The sequence below is a fragment of the Typopeltis vanoorti genome, chromosome 18 (genome assembly GCF_054136105.1).
Source record: "Typopeltis vanoorti isolate ZY-2024b chromosome 18, IOZ_Tvanoo_1.0, whole genome shotgun sequence".
NCBI classification, from domain to species: domain Eukaryota; kingdom Metazoa; phylum Arthropoda; class Arachnida; order Uropygi; family Thelyphonidae; genus Typopeltis; species Typopeltis vanoorti.
The window spans coordinates 98,084,623-98,101,600 of NC_143566.1; the positions used below are offsets into that span (position 1 = coordinate 98,084,623).

The 16,978-nt window shown below is 36.4% G+C and overlaps 1 protein-coding gene across 4 annotated transcripts in view; it reads right to left on the minus strand.

Moving 5' to 3' along the window:
• Su(dx) (WW domain containing E3 ubiquitin protein ligase suppressor of deltex) overlaps positions 1 to 16,978 on the minus strand; it is a 436,167-nt gene that overhangs the window by 284,503 nt on the left and 134,686 nt on the right. For all 4 annotated transcript variants that reach the window (XM_090407874.1, XM_090407872.1, XM_090407873.1 and 1 more), the window contains one exon: positions 9,044 to 9,266. In XM_090407874.1, coding sequence (XP_090264000.1) covers positions 9,044 to 9,266 — 223 coding nt within the window. The remainder of the gene's footprint in view (positions 1 to 9,043; positions 9,267 to 16,978) is intronic.

Consider the following 16,978-nt stretch of genomic DNA (forward strand, 5'->3'; position numbering starts at 1 on the left):
GAACAAAGAGAAAAATCAGTATTACTCAAAAACTACATGATGAAATTCTATGCAATTCAGTGAAAAGCAGTATGATAAGATATGTAGAAGAAATGCCCACAAAATTATAGATAAATAGTTTAATTCAGTAACAAACAAGTACATGAAGACAATGGTCAAAAACAAGATCAAAATAAGATTTTCAAATGGCCTCAATACGTAACGTGGTCAACACTAACAGAAATTACAATACTCACAATGATGTTTCATACTGTTTCTAATGGTATCCAGTAGCTCTGGATACCACTGGTAATAACAACCACTGCTCCTGCAAAGCAGCTCCTAAGTCAGTCAAGGTTCTGATTTTTTTTGGGGTGGGGGGGGTAGAAAGTAGCAAAACATCTACCTAGAACATTGCAGCCAGACATACTCAATAGGATTAACAGAAGATCTGGCTGGCCATTCCATTGAAGATATTGGTCCAGGAGCTTTAACTTGAGGACGATCACCATCATCATCAATTTTCAGATATGTACCCTCAAAGGGTGTTCAGGCCACTATGACGGCACTACATTATTAAGTTGACATTATTATTAATCTCCTATCAATAATTTTCCTCCACACTAGTCTACTACTTGTAAATGCTCCAATACTGTCATATCTAACATTTAGTTCTTCGAAGGCACATCTGACTGAATCAATCCACCCATACCTTTGTCTTCCTCTGGGTCTTTTTTCTGCCATCTTAAAATCAAACACCTGTTTTGCTAACCTTTTTTCTCTAATTCTGTTTATGTAACCAATAACACCTTGGTTTAGCCCTGCTCACATATTATTGTAAACAATATCAAGTTCCTTCCAGATATCTTAAGTTTTATATGATCCTGCCACTGATGCCATCTGTTAATCACTCTAATTTTTCTCAGAACACTCTTATCTGTGGTCACTACTCTTTGATCAAGTGCTTTATTTCTAACCTAACTCCCAGATCTATAACTTAAAACTGATTTGAGCACTGTCTTGCATACTACAGCTACTACTACTTTGGTGATTTGGCTAATCTCTCTCTTATTCCACATAAATTTATTTAGCTGGCTCCCCACCATACTAGTTTTTATTATTATTATTATTATTATTATTATTATTATGTGACACCTCCAGGGAGTCCAAAGACTCATCGAAGGAGGACACCTATTCTATATCTCTCTGTCTCCACCACTTAATCCACCAACTACATCAATGCCATCTACCGCCTGCCACCACTAGTAGTATTTCCACAGACAATCACAAACATCCACGCCCATGGTGGGATTCGAACCCACAACCTTTTGGCTGGAGAGTGAATATGCTAGGAAGGCAAATTGCTTTTTCTGTTATCTCTTTCCAAATTTAATTTGCCATCTTCACTGAAAATTGTATGAAATAACTGAAATATTTACTTGTTCTATAGGTTCTTCAATGAGAATGGCATTGAAGTTTTCTACATTTCTGCCTAATTTCATACTTTTGGTCTTTTTATTGCTGATTTTGATGCCAAATTTGTTACAGCTGTAATTTGATTTAGTTAGAGAATCATGTAGATTTGCACTGGATGTGTTCAGGAGAAAAACATTAACTGCATGAAGCAAAAAGCTAAGTTTGATATCTCCAATTCTAATAACAGGTTTAATGCCACTTTCTTTCATAATGTGATCCATATAAATGATGAAAAGAATGAAGATAATGTGCATCCCTATCTTACACTTAATTTTACATCAAACCATCTTCCTGTATTTGCTTCAATTCTAATTGCTGAATTAGAACTTAAATATAGACAATTTTTTTTTATCCTGTATAATGTTCCATTTATCTCATAATTGTACTGTTTTGAAAAACACTTCTCTGGACACTGTTTTGTACTATTATTGTTTTGTAGGATAAATGTCTCTCTTATCACACTCTCTTATACAGATTATCATAGAGCTCCAGGACCTCATCTCTAAATTTTAGCATTCGTGGCTCTGCTATGAAGCATATACAGGTTGGTGAATCCACCCAATGAAATGTGTCCTTGGTTCTCTGCAGATCAGAGCACACCTGGTATCACTCTGTATCGGAGTCATCACCCCCATCACACACTGGTCTTGGGTCCAGAAGATAGAAAAAGCTAAAAGATGTGCTTTTATTCATACTGAAGAACATAAGTCTTATATTAATATCGTGAGCCTAAAGAGTCTGGACTTCCTGAGCATGCTATCTGCACTAAACATAGTTCACTGGAACAAGACAAGAATCCTTCATAAAAGTTGCTTCCTCGTAGAATGTATCCATTATCCTAACTGAAACAGATCCGATGGTCTATTTCCATCCCCTTTATGAGAGATAGTACTTTTTAAATCTACTAATCGTTCCTAACTTTACATATGCATATGTAAAGTTAGGAAAGATTATTTTTAAACTATTTTTATTATTTTATTTAGTTAGGAAATTATTAATTATTGATTAATAATTTCCTAACTAAATAAGATAGCTAAGATAGCTAAAAATATTGTTTTTAGCTATCTTACATTAGCTACTATGGTGGCACTTTTTTAGAATTTTCTGTTATTGTTTGATTGTTGTTCCATAATTGTGTACTGAAGCTACCTATGAAACTTAGGTAAAAATTCTACAAATAAATAAGTTTTATATAAGTCTCCTCCATTTGTATAATTTATTACAATCTGAGATATTGGTTACCCATTGCATTTGTAGCCAATGGTCTTCCTACATTGTATCTCTGGGATGCTATTTGTGACTACCAGAATTGGTTCACCAGTCTGTGAATCACATAATGAATTGCATGCAACCATTTGACTCCTTCCTTCTGACTTCAACTGGTGTCTAGCTTGCCACCTGAATGAATCAGTTAAATGATGTCTTGCAGCCATATCCAAGAATTTTGTTATCACATCCCAAGAATATTGCTATCACATCTTGTTAGTACTCCAGACATGAAATGACAAACAGCTGCAAAATGCCTGCTTTTATACTGTGGCTTATTTGCACATCCACTGACAGAACCACTCATTTGAATATGATAATTAGACTCAGTGTCCCTTTTTTGCATGATATACCCGAGTTTCCTGGGTTTCACAGGGAAACTCGGATTTTTTGTCCCACAGAACAGGCAAACCAGTCTGTGAACACATGCATCTACAGACATAAGGCTAACTACCTTATCCTTGTGATAGGTTGCAGTTAAATGAATAGAAAATCCTCAACACTGCAACGTAAAAGAGGAGGAAAGGAATAATAATAAGCATATCTCCTACACCATATTCATTTATTCCTTTATATTCCTTTATTCAGTCTGTAATAAAAAGGGAGATAAGTCAGTCATCAAACTATTATTCCATCGTTATCACCTCAGCACTCTTGAATGTGACAAGGTCATCAACAACCATCTTCTTCCCTACCTCGAGACCCATCAGTTAATTAGTGGTCACCAATATGGATTCCACCATTCATGCTCTACAGTACACTTCCTCACTTACTTTACCTACCTTTGGACACAGGCCATGAATAGATTTGGAGAAACTCATATGGTTACTCTTGATATCTAGATGGTTGTTGTTGTGTCTGACACTGAAGTCTTCTTAACAACCTATGATCTTCCTCTGCCAGTCACTGCTTTGCTAGCTTTCTCCCTGGTAGTTCTTTGTGTGTCAGTGAATGGAGTATCTAGGATTCTGTAACTCTCACCCATTCTATTCCTCCTTTATATCAATGATCTTTCTTTTGACTCTTCTTTTAAGGTTACACAGTGGTCAGCATGCACAGTGAAGAATTTATGGAGATACAGCACACGTTAGAATAATTACTTTACTTAGCATTAAGCAAGCAACCATTGAAGTTTCGACCTCTGTATTGAGGTCATCATCACGATAACATATGTATGTACGTACATTCCTGATGATGACTTGAATACAGAGGTCAAAACATTGATTTTACTTGCTTAATGTTAAGTAAAGTAATTATTCTAACACATATGTTGTGGTTCCATCTACTCCAGGTGCCTTTCCACATTTCAGGCTTTTGATGACTTTTTCTACTTCAAGTATGGATATTTACTTCTGCTGCATGACTGGTCACATTTTTTCCCACTGTGCTGTCAATGATTGTTTCATTTAGCAATTTTTCAAAGAAATTACTACATACTTCAAGGATAACTTTTTCTCCAGTTTTCATATCACCTTTATCATCTCTAATTCCTTTTACAGCACACTTTCCTCCATTTCTGAGCTCTTCAACAACCTCCAGAATATCTTGCCACACTCTTGATATTTATTTTCTATGTTCTTACCAAAGTCTTCCCATGACTTTTGTTTAGCTTATCTTATATTAAATTGTAAGTTGACAGTTGAAAGAGGAAGTGCAGGAAGATAGTTTAGCATTAAATCTGGTGTCAGACAAGGATGTACATTATCCCCCTCTGTTATTCATTATGAATATGGATCACATTATGAAGGAAAGTGGTATTAAACCTGATATCAAAATTGGAGAAGTTAATGTCTTTGCTTTATGCAGACGATGTTATACTTCTAAATAAATCTACTAGAAGTCCGCAAGATTCCCTGACTAAAGTGAATAACTGTTGTAATAGATATGGTATGCAGGTCAGCAATAACAAGACAAAGACAATGAAAAGAGGCAGAACCATTGAAAATATCAACTGCATTGTGAATGGAGAACCTATAGAACAAGCAAAACATTTCAGCTACTTAGGCAGATTTTTAGATGAAGATCTAAATTTTGAACAGAACGGGCAAGGAAAGATTAGCAAAACAAGTGTTCTCTGTCAAGTTGGCAGGAAAACGACCCAGAGGAAGACCAAAATATAGGTGGATTGATATGGTACAAAGTGGCTTAGAAGATAGAAATATAAGATCTGGTAATGTTGGAGTATTGACAAGTAACAGACTGATTTGGAGGAAAATTGTAGATAGGAAGTTAGTAATGATGTAAATTTTTCATGTAGTACTATCATATCCTGTACACCCCCTTGAGGGTATATGGCAGGAATTTGATGATGATGATGATGATCTAAATTTTGAAGATGGTAAATTAAATATGGAAATAGACAACATAATCAACAAAGCTGGTGTAGTGGAAAGTCAACTGAATAAATTTATATGGAATAAGAGAGAAATTAGTCAAAACACTAAATTAGCTGTATACAACAGTGTTCAAGTCAATTTTAACTTATGAATCTGGGAGCTGGGTTAGAAATAAAACACTTGACCATAGACTAGAGTTGACCATAAACTGCAGATATGAGAGTCCCAAGAAAGATTAGGTGTGTGAACAGATTAGCATCAATGGCAATGTTATATTAAAAATGAGGATATTAGGAAAGAACTTGACATTGTTAGCATCCAGGAATGTGTTGGTAGAGCTAATCTCAGGTGGTATGTTCACTTAAACAGAATGGGAGAGAAAAGATTAGCAAAGCAAGTGTTCTCTGCCAGGTTGGCAGGAAAAAGACCCAGAGGAAGACTAAGATATTGGTGGATTGATACAGTAGAATGTGCCTTAGAAGATAGAATGATACAAAATTAATAACGGAAAACTCACGTACAAAGATTATTTAATAATATAATTTTCGCCTGTGTGTCACAGGCATCTTCAGTACATTCTAAGTTCAAATTAAACAATAACTGACAATTTCAAAAGTGCCACCTAAGTAGCTGGTGTAAGATAACTAAAAAGGTCAATAAATTTCCTAACAAAAAAAAAAAAAAAAAAAAAAAAAAAATGTATACAATAAAAAATTAGGAAAGATTAGCTGATTTATAAAGTACTATTTCTCATAAAGGGGATAGACGTAAGCCGTCGGATCTGTTCAAGTTAGGAGAATGAAGTAAAGTTTCACATGTTTCTTTATAAAAGCGTTCCATGAGGAACCAACTTTTGTGAAGGACTCTTGTCTTTTTCCAATGAACTCTATGTCTAGTGAAGATGGCATGTTCTGCAAGTCCAGACTTTTCAGGTTTAAAGTATTCAATATAAGATTGGTGTATTCTTCTAGCTGAATAGAGGCAGATCTGCCTGTTTGTCCGAAATAAGATAATCCACAAGCGCACAGAATCTGGTAGACACCTGGATAATTAAGGTATGGAAGTTGTCCTTAGGAGAAGTGAGAAAGGTTGAGATTTTTCTAAACGGTCAAAAGGTAACAAAAATATTCAGTGGTTTTAAAACTTTTGCTATACGTTCACTAATGCCTTGTACAATAAGGGATAGGAATGCACATTATTTCTTCTGTATTTGAAGAGGAAGACATATTAAAACTACTCAAAGCTCTTTTAATGAAGCAATTCTTATAACCATTAGATAGAAAGGAAGAAGTTATGTATTGCAGTTCTTTCTGTAAAAGATCGTCTGAAGAACAAAAGGAGTGGGCCCGATGAACCAGTTTTAATAGTTCCTGCCTTATGACTGGGATGGTGATGAGATTCAGCATGGATATACTGGTCTGTATGAGTCTTCATTCTATAGACCAAGAAACGTAGATTACCATCTGGTTGACGAAGAATTAGAAGATCTAAAAAGGCTAACTGCTTATTTGATTCTACTTCTAGGGTAAACTGGATCCTAGGATGAAGTGCGTTTAACTTAGTGAGAAACTGTTGAAGTTCATCAGAAGAGCCATTCCATACAGCAAAAATGTCATCGACATACCTGAACCAATGAGTAGGTCTGGGAGGAATCTTGTCAAAGATATTTTGTTCAAAATGTTCCATAAAGAAATTGGAGATCGCAGGAGAAAGAGAATTGCCCATTGCTTTTCCTTCAATTTGGAACGCCTTTATAAAGAAACATGTGAAACTTTACTTCATTCTCCTAACTTAAACAGATCCGACGGTTTACGTCTATCCCCTTTATGGGAGATAGTATGTTATAATTCAGCTAATCTTTCCTAACTTTTTTTTTTTTTGTTAGGAAATTTATTGACCTTTTTAGTTATCTTACACCAGCTACTTAGGTGGTGCTTTTTGGAATTGTCAGTTATTGTTTAATTTGAGCTTAGAATGTAATAAAGACGCCTGTGACACACAGGCGAAAATTATACTATTAAATAATCTTTGTACGTGAGTTTTCCGTTATTAATTTTGTATCGATATGTCTACTCACGGTATACCTCTTTTAAAATTTAGAAGATAGAAATATAAGATCTGATGATGTTGGAGTCTTGAAAGGGAACAGATTGATTTGGAAGAAAATTGTAGATAGGAAGTTAGTAATGATGTAAATTTTTCATGTAGTGCTATCATATTCCCTTGAAAGTACATGTCAGGAATTTGATGATGATGAATTGTCATTTAAATTTTGTAGCCACTGTCAATGCAGTTATAGGAAAACTCAAAAAAAGAATAACTTAATTGCAAGCACGTGATATTATGTGCAATACTGGCTGCAGGAGAATAGCTCCATCTGCATTAATAGATATTCAAAATAAATTTCAATAAATTGATTTAGTTAATTATTTTTAATTTATAAACAAAACTTAATTACAATTATGGAACACATGAATGGTGAGTATTGGTTAATATAACTTCCCAAAATTGAGAAAGTTTTAGGCAAATTATTTCTGTTCAGATTTGGGTTGTGAACGTGTGCTTCACAGCTTTCTTTGTATGGTCTTTCTAGAAAAAAGTAACTTTTATGTAACACTTTGGTTTTGTTCCACTGAATTCTGTGTTTTGTAGATAAAATGTGGTTAACTAAACTGGATTTGTTGGATTCGTTAAGAGAAATGTATTCCTGGTGTTCTTCCAGATGAATTTGTGCAGATCAACCAGTTTGTCCATAACATAAGCCACAAGAGCAGCGGATTCTATAAACTCCAGGATAAGATAGAGGAGAATATTTATCTTTTGGTGTGATAAGGAATGTATTAAGTTTGTGAACTAGACAGAAAGCAACTTATACATTAATCTGTCGAAGTAACATTGCTATTTTTTCAGAAAGTTCATTAACATATGGAATACAAATATTGGTAATTTCTTCTTGAAGAGTGTTAGAACAAAGGTCATAATTATTGATTATGTTGACAGAGCTCATAAAATGGCAATATTATATTAAATATTGGATTTTTGGCAGTTAAAAGAGAATTTGTTCTACAAATTCTCTTTTAAACAACTGTCTATTATCAGCACAACCTTTAGCACAAATGGCTATAATGCAATGGTAATTTTAATTTCTGGTATTAATATTTTATGAAATCAAAGATCTGTTTGCCTCAAAAACTAATAGGCAAAACAGAAGAAGCAAGATAGAAATATATAAGATAATGAAGGGGTTTTTATTGATACTGAGGACTTTTTTTTTGGTATAAGATAGGAAGGGAAAAAATGAGGGGCATCCATGGAAATTGTGTAAGAGTGTGGTTAGCAAGAGTGTGATTTTTTGCTTGGATAGTGGTGAATGAGTGGTATGGGTTGCCAGCAGTGGTGGTTGATGTACTTCATCAGTGAATGAGTTTAAAGAAAGATAAGACAGGTACTGTATGAATCATAGTTGGAGTGTGAATAATGGATCTCACATGAGTATTCTGAATCCAAGGAGATATCTGAAATAATAATAACAGTTTTATATGTATATAATGGTGGCACAATGATATATGCAGCAAAAAGATACAGGTGACCTGAACCCTATTCCTCTTCCTAAAAAACATATAACTCTGGAAAAAAAGGATCAGAAATTTAACAAGAAACAAAAATTTATCACAGTCATTTTGGAGTTCTTCAGTGTACTGAATTTTTGTTACTTCTTGATAGCATACTGATACATAAAGGAGAAAAACTTAATATGAAATATTCCTACCTATGAAAAAGAAATCAAGCTTCAAGGTGTGTCATCTTAAACACACACCTTTAAGTAAAACCCATCTTAGAAAAATGTAATTACACAATTTGTTTATCATAAATGAGATTTCAGTCATCTTACAGTATAGCTGATTTCTAAATTATGAACCAAATATATAATTTCTTTTCTGATAAATATGTCAGATAATTGATATCAGCAAACAATAAATAGTTACCCAAGGGGCAGGGGTTCTTCATCTCCACTATTATTTGTAGGATTACGCATATTACTGGACCATGATGGATTAGCTCCTTGACTAGGTAAGCTTGGTGTACCAACTGTACCATTAGTACTTATATTTGTAGTATTCATTCCAAGAGCAGGAGAGGCAGACTGATTTCCATTACTCACAACAGCATTACTAAATGATGAGGTCGGTAATAATGAATCTGGAGAACCTGAAAAGAAATTTTTATAAAAATAGCAATAAGAATAGTTATGACAGTACAGTGCACTCTCACTATTACAAACTACTGAAAAGTTCCAACCATAGCCCAATTAGGTACAATGTTGTCATAAGAGGTTTACTACAGCAAACTATCCCGTACAACAGACTATTCCTGCGGTCTCTACAAATTTGCAATAATGAGAGTTGACTGTAATAACCAGATAAAAAAACTAGTCCCCCATTAATAATTGACTTTTTTTTTTTTTATGTTGGGCCCATATACGAGAGGTTGGCTGGTCAACCTATAGTACGTTAGCACAGTATATGGGTAATGGGTTGGGAAAGGAAACACTTTTTTACCTTTGATTTAAAAGCCTGTATGTTGTATTCCTTGGGAAATATGTCAGGGAGAAGACTGTTCCACAGCACAGCAGTAGCAGGGATAAAGGAGGAGGAAAAGAAACTTGTTCTGTGGGTTTCAAGGTGTACTGTGAAAGGATGTTGGGAAGCAGCTGTACGTGTTCCAATGGGCTTAGTACAGAGTGGGGGAATTATTGATTCTGTTTCAGATGAACATTTTCCATGGAAAAATATTTATAGAATATACAAATTGCAGAGACCAAATGTCTATATGAAGGGAGTGAGTTGGTAAGAGATAGGTCATTTATCAGACTAACTTCTCTCCTCTGTATTGAGTCAAGATTTTGAGGGAGCTTTTAGGAGCCCCACTCCAAATGTGAGAGCAGTATTTGATAGCTGGGCAAATTTGCGATTTGTATAAGATTAACAGCTGTTTAGAGATGAAGTAACATCTTGAGTAACAGGGGAAAACCTAGTTTTTGGAAGCTGAGGATGCAATGGTTGTGATGTGTTTATGCCAGGAGAGGCTTGATGTCAGGATAATTCCAAGAAGAGAAATCTCAAATTGTCTGGAAATTTGAGTGTTGTCAAAAATAATACTGGGAAAAAATGGTTATTTTTTATGAGAAATAAGACAAAACTGGGTTTTATTAGCATTGAAATTGACGAGGTTATCTGAACTCCATTGGAGGATGGCATGGAGATCCAAATTGAGGCCAGTGCTGGTTGATGTTCTGTAGGATGAGGCGAGTTGTGTAGAGTAATCAAATGAAAGGGAGGCATGCAATCTGCTGTCATCTGCAAAACTGTGTTTTGGGTTGGAGGTGAACTGAAGTAAGTCATTGATATATAGCAGGAAGAGGGTTGGTGAGAGGACAGAACCTTGTGGAACCTCCCCATTAGTTAAATGGTGAGAGGATAAGGAATCATCCGCCACCGTACAGGTTCGTCCAGAGAGATAGCTGGCAATCCAACTAAAGAAGTTCTGACACAGTCCAAACAATGGGAGTTTGCTTAATAATCCTTTGTGAAAGACCCGGTCAAAGACTTTAGGGATATCGAGTGCGACCATTTGAAATTTGCCAAATTTCTCCATGGTGTTTGTCCAGCGATGGGTGATGTATGTTGATCGGCATCAATGGAATCCGTACTAGTGGTTGCTTAACAGCTGGGTACTTTCAAGGTAGAATAAGAGCTGAGAGTTTTGGTTTTCTCTATCACTTTGGATAGGACTGAAGTGAGTGAGATAGGGTGGTAGAGTTAGAGGGCAGTGATTTTATTATTATTATTCGTGACAAGGAGTACAAAGACTCATTGTGGGAGGACACCCTTTTTAGGAATGGGATGAATATAGGCCAGTTTCCAGGCTTTGGGATATATATATACTAGTGAAGTAAGACAGTATGTACAGACAGCATAGGATAGGAGTCAGTTGTGGTGCACAAACTTTCAGGACAATTGGAGGAATTCAATCAGGGCCAGGAGGCTTTTTTGTGTCTAATTTGGACAGTATTTTTCTGATCTCTTTCTGTCAAAGGGATATAGGGGGCATTGTATGTTGGGTATTTACCATTGTCATTTATTTATGCATGCAATTGAAAGCAAAGTGCAAGGCCAGGAGATTGGCTTTTTCTGTGGGTGATGATGCAATTGAGCCATCTGGGTATGATAGGGGTGGCAATAGTGTAGGGAAAAAGTTACGACAAATTGCTTTGGCGAGAGACCAAAAGGTGTGGCTGCTATTTGGACAGGCTGCACGCTTCCTACCCATTCAAATTCTATTTCAGAAGCATTGATACTTTTCTTGCATCTGTTTCGGGCTTCAGTATAGGCACTGAAGGAGGATGGGGTTCTTGATTTGAGCCAGTTGTGGTATGCTTGATTTTTCATTTGTACAGCCTTGGCACATCTTTTGGAGAACCAGATAGGGGGCGGTATTTCAGAGTAGTGTGGGGAATATATGTTTTCATACCAGTGAAGATTACTTTGGTGATACGTTTGGTGCATATGTTTGGACTGGAAGACTGGAAACAATAGTCCAACCATGGAAATGAAGCATGGTAGTCTCGGAGACTACTATACTTCATTTCCATGGTTGGACTATTATGCTCAATTGGCAGTGTTACAATGCCAAACTACTCTTGTGTGGGGGTGACTGTGTAAGCGTTATTGAATGGGAGAGGAGATAAGCACTAGGTTGTGGTCAGAATTACCAGGAGGCACACTAGATTCACTGCATATTTGGATGGTCATTTGGTAAGGAAGAGATCTAGGGTATTTGGGGGGAGTGGTTCGGGTTAGCTGGTATTCTGGTCGCCTTTTGAACAATTTGTGAAAGGTCATTAGTGATGGCAAATGTTTCAGCATCTATGCCTGCAGGATCTGTACAACTGGAATATTAAAGCCAATTGGTGTTATGGACATTAAAATCACCCAGGAGGATGATTTTACTGTTAGAAGAGTGGGACTGGAGAAAATCAACTTTTAAGGAGAGGAAATGAAAAAGCTCAGAGTGGTTGGTGGTATTAAGAGGGCGATAATTAGGAGCGATATTAGGAGAGACAGCAGATGAATTTCACTGGGTGGGGGAAGGATATTTTCAACCAAAGGAGGTCAAAATAGGGCGATTCTAGGTTAGGTGCCTCTGGCAGGGTATGCCAGAGTGGATATATGCACAGATGCCACCCTTGGGTCAAATGGAGTTAAATAGTGTATAGTTAGGAAGGTTGAGATGGATAGTTGGGGGAAGGTGAGATTTGAGTTTCTGTTAAAAAGAGTAGGTGGGGCTTGGTGGACTGCAGATGGTAGTGGACACTATTAAGGTTGGAGTTGAGGCCATGGATGTTGGTGAAGTGGATATACAAAGTTCTGTGATGTATGGATTTGACCACAAGCATCTTGCACATTTCCTATGCAGCTCTTGCATATTGGTCTCCTTGGTGGCTACTAGTGGCGTTTGGTTTGTTTGTAGTCTATCATCCAACTGTTGTCTCCATTTTGGCATTTTTCTTCTAGTTGTCTTCAGAGTTGGTGCCTTTGCTCTCATATCCTAATTTGATAGTGCATATCACCAACATTCTCCCTTATATCCCCTAGATTATAGCAGAAACTAATTAAATATTTCATCCTGTTAACCACTATCTCTCTCTCTCTCTCTCACACACACACACACACACCAGATAGCTGTAAATGACATACTTCTACCTTTCTGTGGCTTCAATTCATCTGTTGTCATTAGCAAACTCCCTTCTCCCCACCCTGTTCCTTCTGTCTTCCTGAAGAGATCCTATCCTTTGCATTCTATTTCTATGACTATATCATTCTCGGTCAACCATGTCTCAATAATGTCTATAACTTTTGGGCAAGTTGAGTTAACCAATGCCCAAAACTCTTCACCCTTATTTCTTACGCTTCCAGCATTAGTATACATAAACTGCAATATCCCTTAATTCTACAATCTCTTTTACACTTTGTATTGTTTAGTCCACTAAAGTTAAGAATATGGAGTGCTACATATACCATCATGGGATCACTTCCTAATTCCTAACTGCTAGGTTGCCCAGACCCCATCCCTCCAAAACATTCTAGTTCTCCCCCCCCCCAACTCTGCACTTCTGAACTTTCACTGACCAATACTTACTCAAGAATCCTGATGAAAAATTCATTCATATACAAGCCATCCACCTTATATAAATCCTTCCTTCAACACCATTCTTCCTGCACAATCTGCACACTGACTCATTTGCAATCATAGCTCTTTGTCTCTGCTCATACAATGGCAAGAGACTCAACTTTTACATCCTCACTCTTCTTTTTCACATGAACCAGTAACTCTTTCATATCTTTTCACATACTATTCTTGTTGCCTGTTAAACCATTTGTACCAGCCATAATAAACATCTCTCACCTTCACTCTCTGAATCCTAAAGTCATCACTAACAATCTTAATCTTGACACCAGAAAAACATGATTGTCACATTCTTCTAAAGCACTCCTCTTATCAATGAATCATCATAGATAAACCAAACCTCAATCTCATACTTCTGCTCTTTCACACTCTGCTTTCACTCTCATTGCATCTCCCCCCTTCTCTCCCTTCTGTGTCATACCATCCACTAGGTGTTTCTCCAACCACTCAATCTCACATTTTGTTCTGAGGCAAACTGGATTTGGACAAATTGGTTAAAGACAAATTCAAGACTGTGCAAATAGAAATCAGAGACATCCACATAACCTTTAAAGGAATGCAGAGAACCGACCAGGACTTCTGACCCAATCCTCACCAATTGTTTTTGCCAGGGAACCAGGGCAAACAGTGAAAAGTCAGCTACTGGAATAAATCTTAAAACCCCACCCCAATTCAATAGTTCAAGATTGGCACTATCAATATAAGATGCCTGAAAGGCAAAGAAATGGAGCTAGCCGAGGAACTGAATAAGTACCAGATCGACATAATAGGGATGCCTGAAACAAAAAAGACAAAAACTGGTGAGATCTTTCTGAACAATAAATACAAAATGTGTTATTCAGGAAATCACAATCAAGGAAAAGGAGTAGCCATAGTATTCAACACAAAACACGAAGCTAATCTTCTTGAATGGAAGGCAGTCTCAAGTAGAATGACGTGGGCAAATGTAAGAATGGGTAACTGGACAATAAGACATGTTTGTGCCTATGGTCCCAAAGAAGGTTCTACCAAGGAAGAATTTCAGAAATTTTTTTAGGCTTTAGAGAAAGCAACTGACACAATCAAAAATGAAAAGTTGGTCCTTGTTGAGGAACTAAATAGCAGAGTAGGAAATGATTGTCAGTGTCATAAAATTATTTTGGGTAAATTTGGAGAAAAAAAAAAACTAATAAAATGGCAAATACCTGTTGGATTTCTGTTCGGGACATGGACTGGTTATTACTAACATAATGCTCCAACATAAAAATGTTCACAAATTCATATGGAGAGAAGAGGCAAGAAATAAGAAAAGTCTCATTGACTATGTTATTGTTGACAGCGATGTTTCCTCCCTGGTGCAAGACACCAGTCTACATAGGATTTGAAATTTGAAGTGATCACCATTTAATCTCAAGAAGAATAAAATTGAATTGCATATTGAAAAGAAGAACATATAAGAACGTTTTAAAGCGAATTAAAGTTGAGCAGCTCTCAGATGTGAACTGTATACTAAAATACACAAACATTATTCAAGAAAAGATGAAAGAGTTTGAGAACAGGAACCAAACCTCGGAGATTCAGTGGCAAGCCCTGAAGAAAACACTGATTGATTCAGCCAGAGAGGCATGTGGCGAGTTTGTTTGCAAGGATAAAAAAATCAGAACTCCCTGGTGGACACAGGAAGTTAAAGAGGCAGTGAAGGAAAAGAAGAAAGCATATCAAAAGTTCCTAGCAAATAAGTCAGCTTGCACTCTTAGAGAATACAGAGAAAAATGTAAGAAAGCTAAACACTGTGTAAAACTAGCTAAACAAGTCATGGGAGGACTTTGGCAAGAACATAGAAAATAAATATCAAGAAGGTGGTAAGATATTCTGGAAGTTGTTGAAGCAGCTCAGAAATTGAGGAAAGAATGCTGTAAAAGGAATCAGAGATGATAAATGTGACATGAAAACAGGAGAAAAAGATATCTTTGAAGTATGGAGTAGTTACCTCGAAAAATTGCTAAATGAAACAAGCAGCGATGACAGCACAGTGGTAAAAAATACTGACCAGACACGCAGTCAGGATTACATATCCATACTTGAAGTAGAAAAAGCCATCAAAAGCCTGAAATGTGGAAAGAAATACAGCAGAAATAGATGATATTTGACCAGAAAGTCTCAACTATGGAGATATAAAAATCTTACAGTGGCTGCACTGCATAGTTCAGAAGGCTTGGACAGAGGGATGAATTCTGGATGATTGGAGAAGAGTTCTTATTGTACCCATATATAAAAAAGGGAAATTAAACTGAATGTGAGAATTACACAGGCATTTCTCACTGAGTGTTCCTGGTAAGATATATGCAAGCATACGTGAGAAAAAACGGTTGAGAAGGATTGTGGAAGAGAAGCTTCATGAGGAACAAGCTGGATTCAGGCCAAATAGGGGCTGTCAGGATCAGATATTCACTTTACGACTGATAGTTGAAAAGTCATGGGAATATAACACAGATCTGTATTTAAGTTTTATAGATCTGGAAAAAGCGTATGACAAGGTGCCAAGAGAGAAGCTATTCAAAACGATACAGTTGTATGGTGCAATACTTCGTCTTTATTTGAGTTGTAAGTCAGCAGCTAGAATTGAAGGAAGTACAGGAAGATGGTTAATGTTAAATCTGGTGTCAAACAAGGATGTGTCTGACACCAGATTCATCCATTGTGAATGGAGAACCTATAGATCAGTTATTTAAGCATGATTTTTAGTGAAGATAGTAAATTAAATATGGAAATAGACAACGGAATCAACAAAGTCAGTATGGTAGGAAGTCAACCAAATAAATTTATATGGAATAAAGGAGAAATTAGTCAAATTGGCTGTATACAACACAGTGTTCATGCCAATTTTAACCTTATGGATCTGAGATCTGGGTTAGAAATAAAAGCTCTGACCAAAGAGTAGAGACCACAGATATCAGAGTCATGAGAAAGATTATAGGCATGAACACATGCCATCAATGACAATATCATATTAAAACCAAGGATATTAAGAAAGAACTTATATTGTTAGCATCCAGGAATGTGTTAGCTGAGCTAATCTCAGGTGGCATGGTCACTTAAACACAATGGGAAAGGAAAGATCAGCAAAACAAGTGTTCCCTGCCAGGTTGGCAGGGAAAAGACCCAGACCAAGATATAGGTTGGTTGATGCAGTAAAAAAGTGTCTTAGAAGACAGAAATATAAGATCTGATAATATTGGAGTCTTGACAGGTAACAGATTGATTTGGAGGAAAATTGTAGATAGGAAGTTAGTGGTGATGTAAGTTTTTTCTGTAGTATTATCATATTCTGTACATCCCTTAAGGGTACATGTCAGAATACTTGTGAATTTCTGGTCGAAATTTGGCAACTTTTCGAAGTAATTACTCCATACTTTAAGGATATCTTTTCACTTCTCATGTCACTTTTATCATCTCTAATTCCTTTCACAGCACTCTTTCCTCCATTTCTCAGCTTCTTCAACAACCACCAGAATATCTTGCCACTACTTGATATCTATTTTCTATGTTCTTACCAGTCTTCCCATGACTTTTGTTTAGCTTTCTTATATTTGTCTCTGTATTCTCTAAGAGCACAAGCTGACTTATTTGCCAGGAACTTTTGATATGCTTTCTTCTTTTCCTTCACTGCTTCCTTAACTTCTTGTGTCCACCAT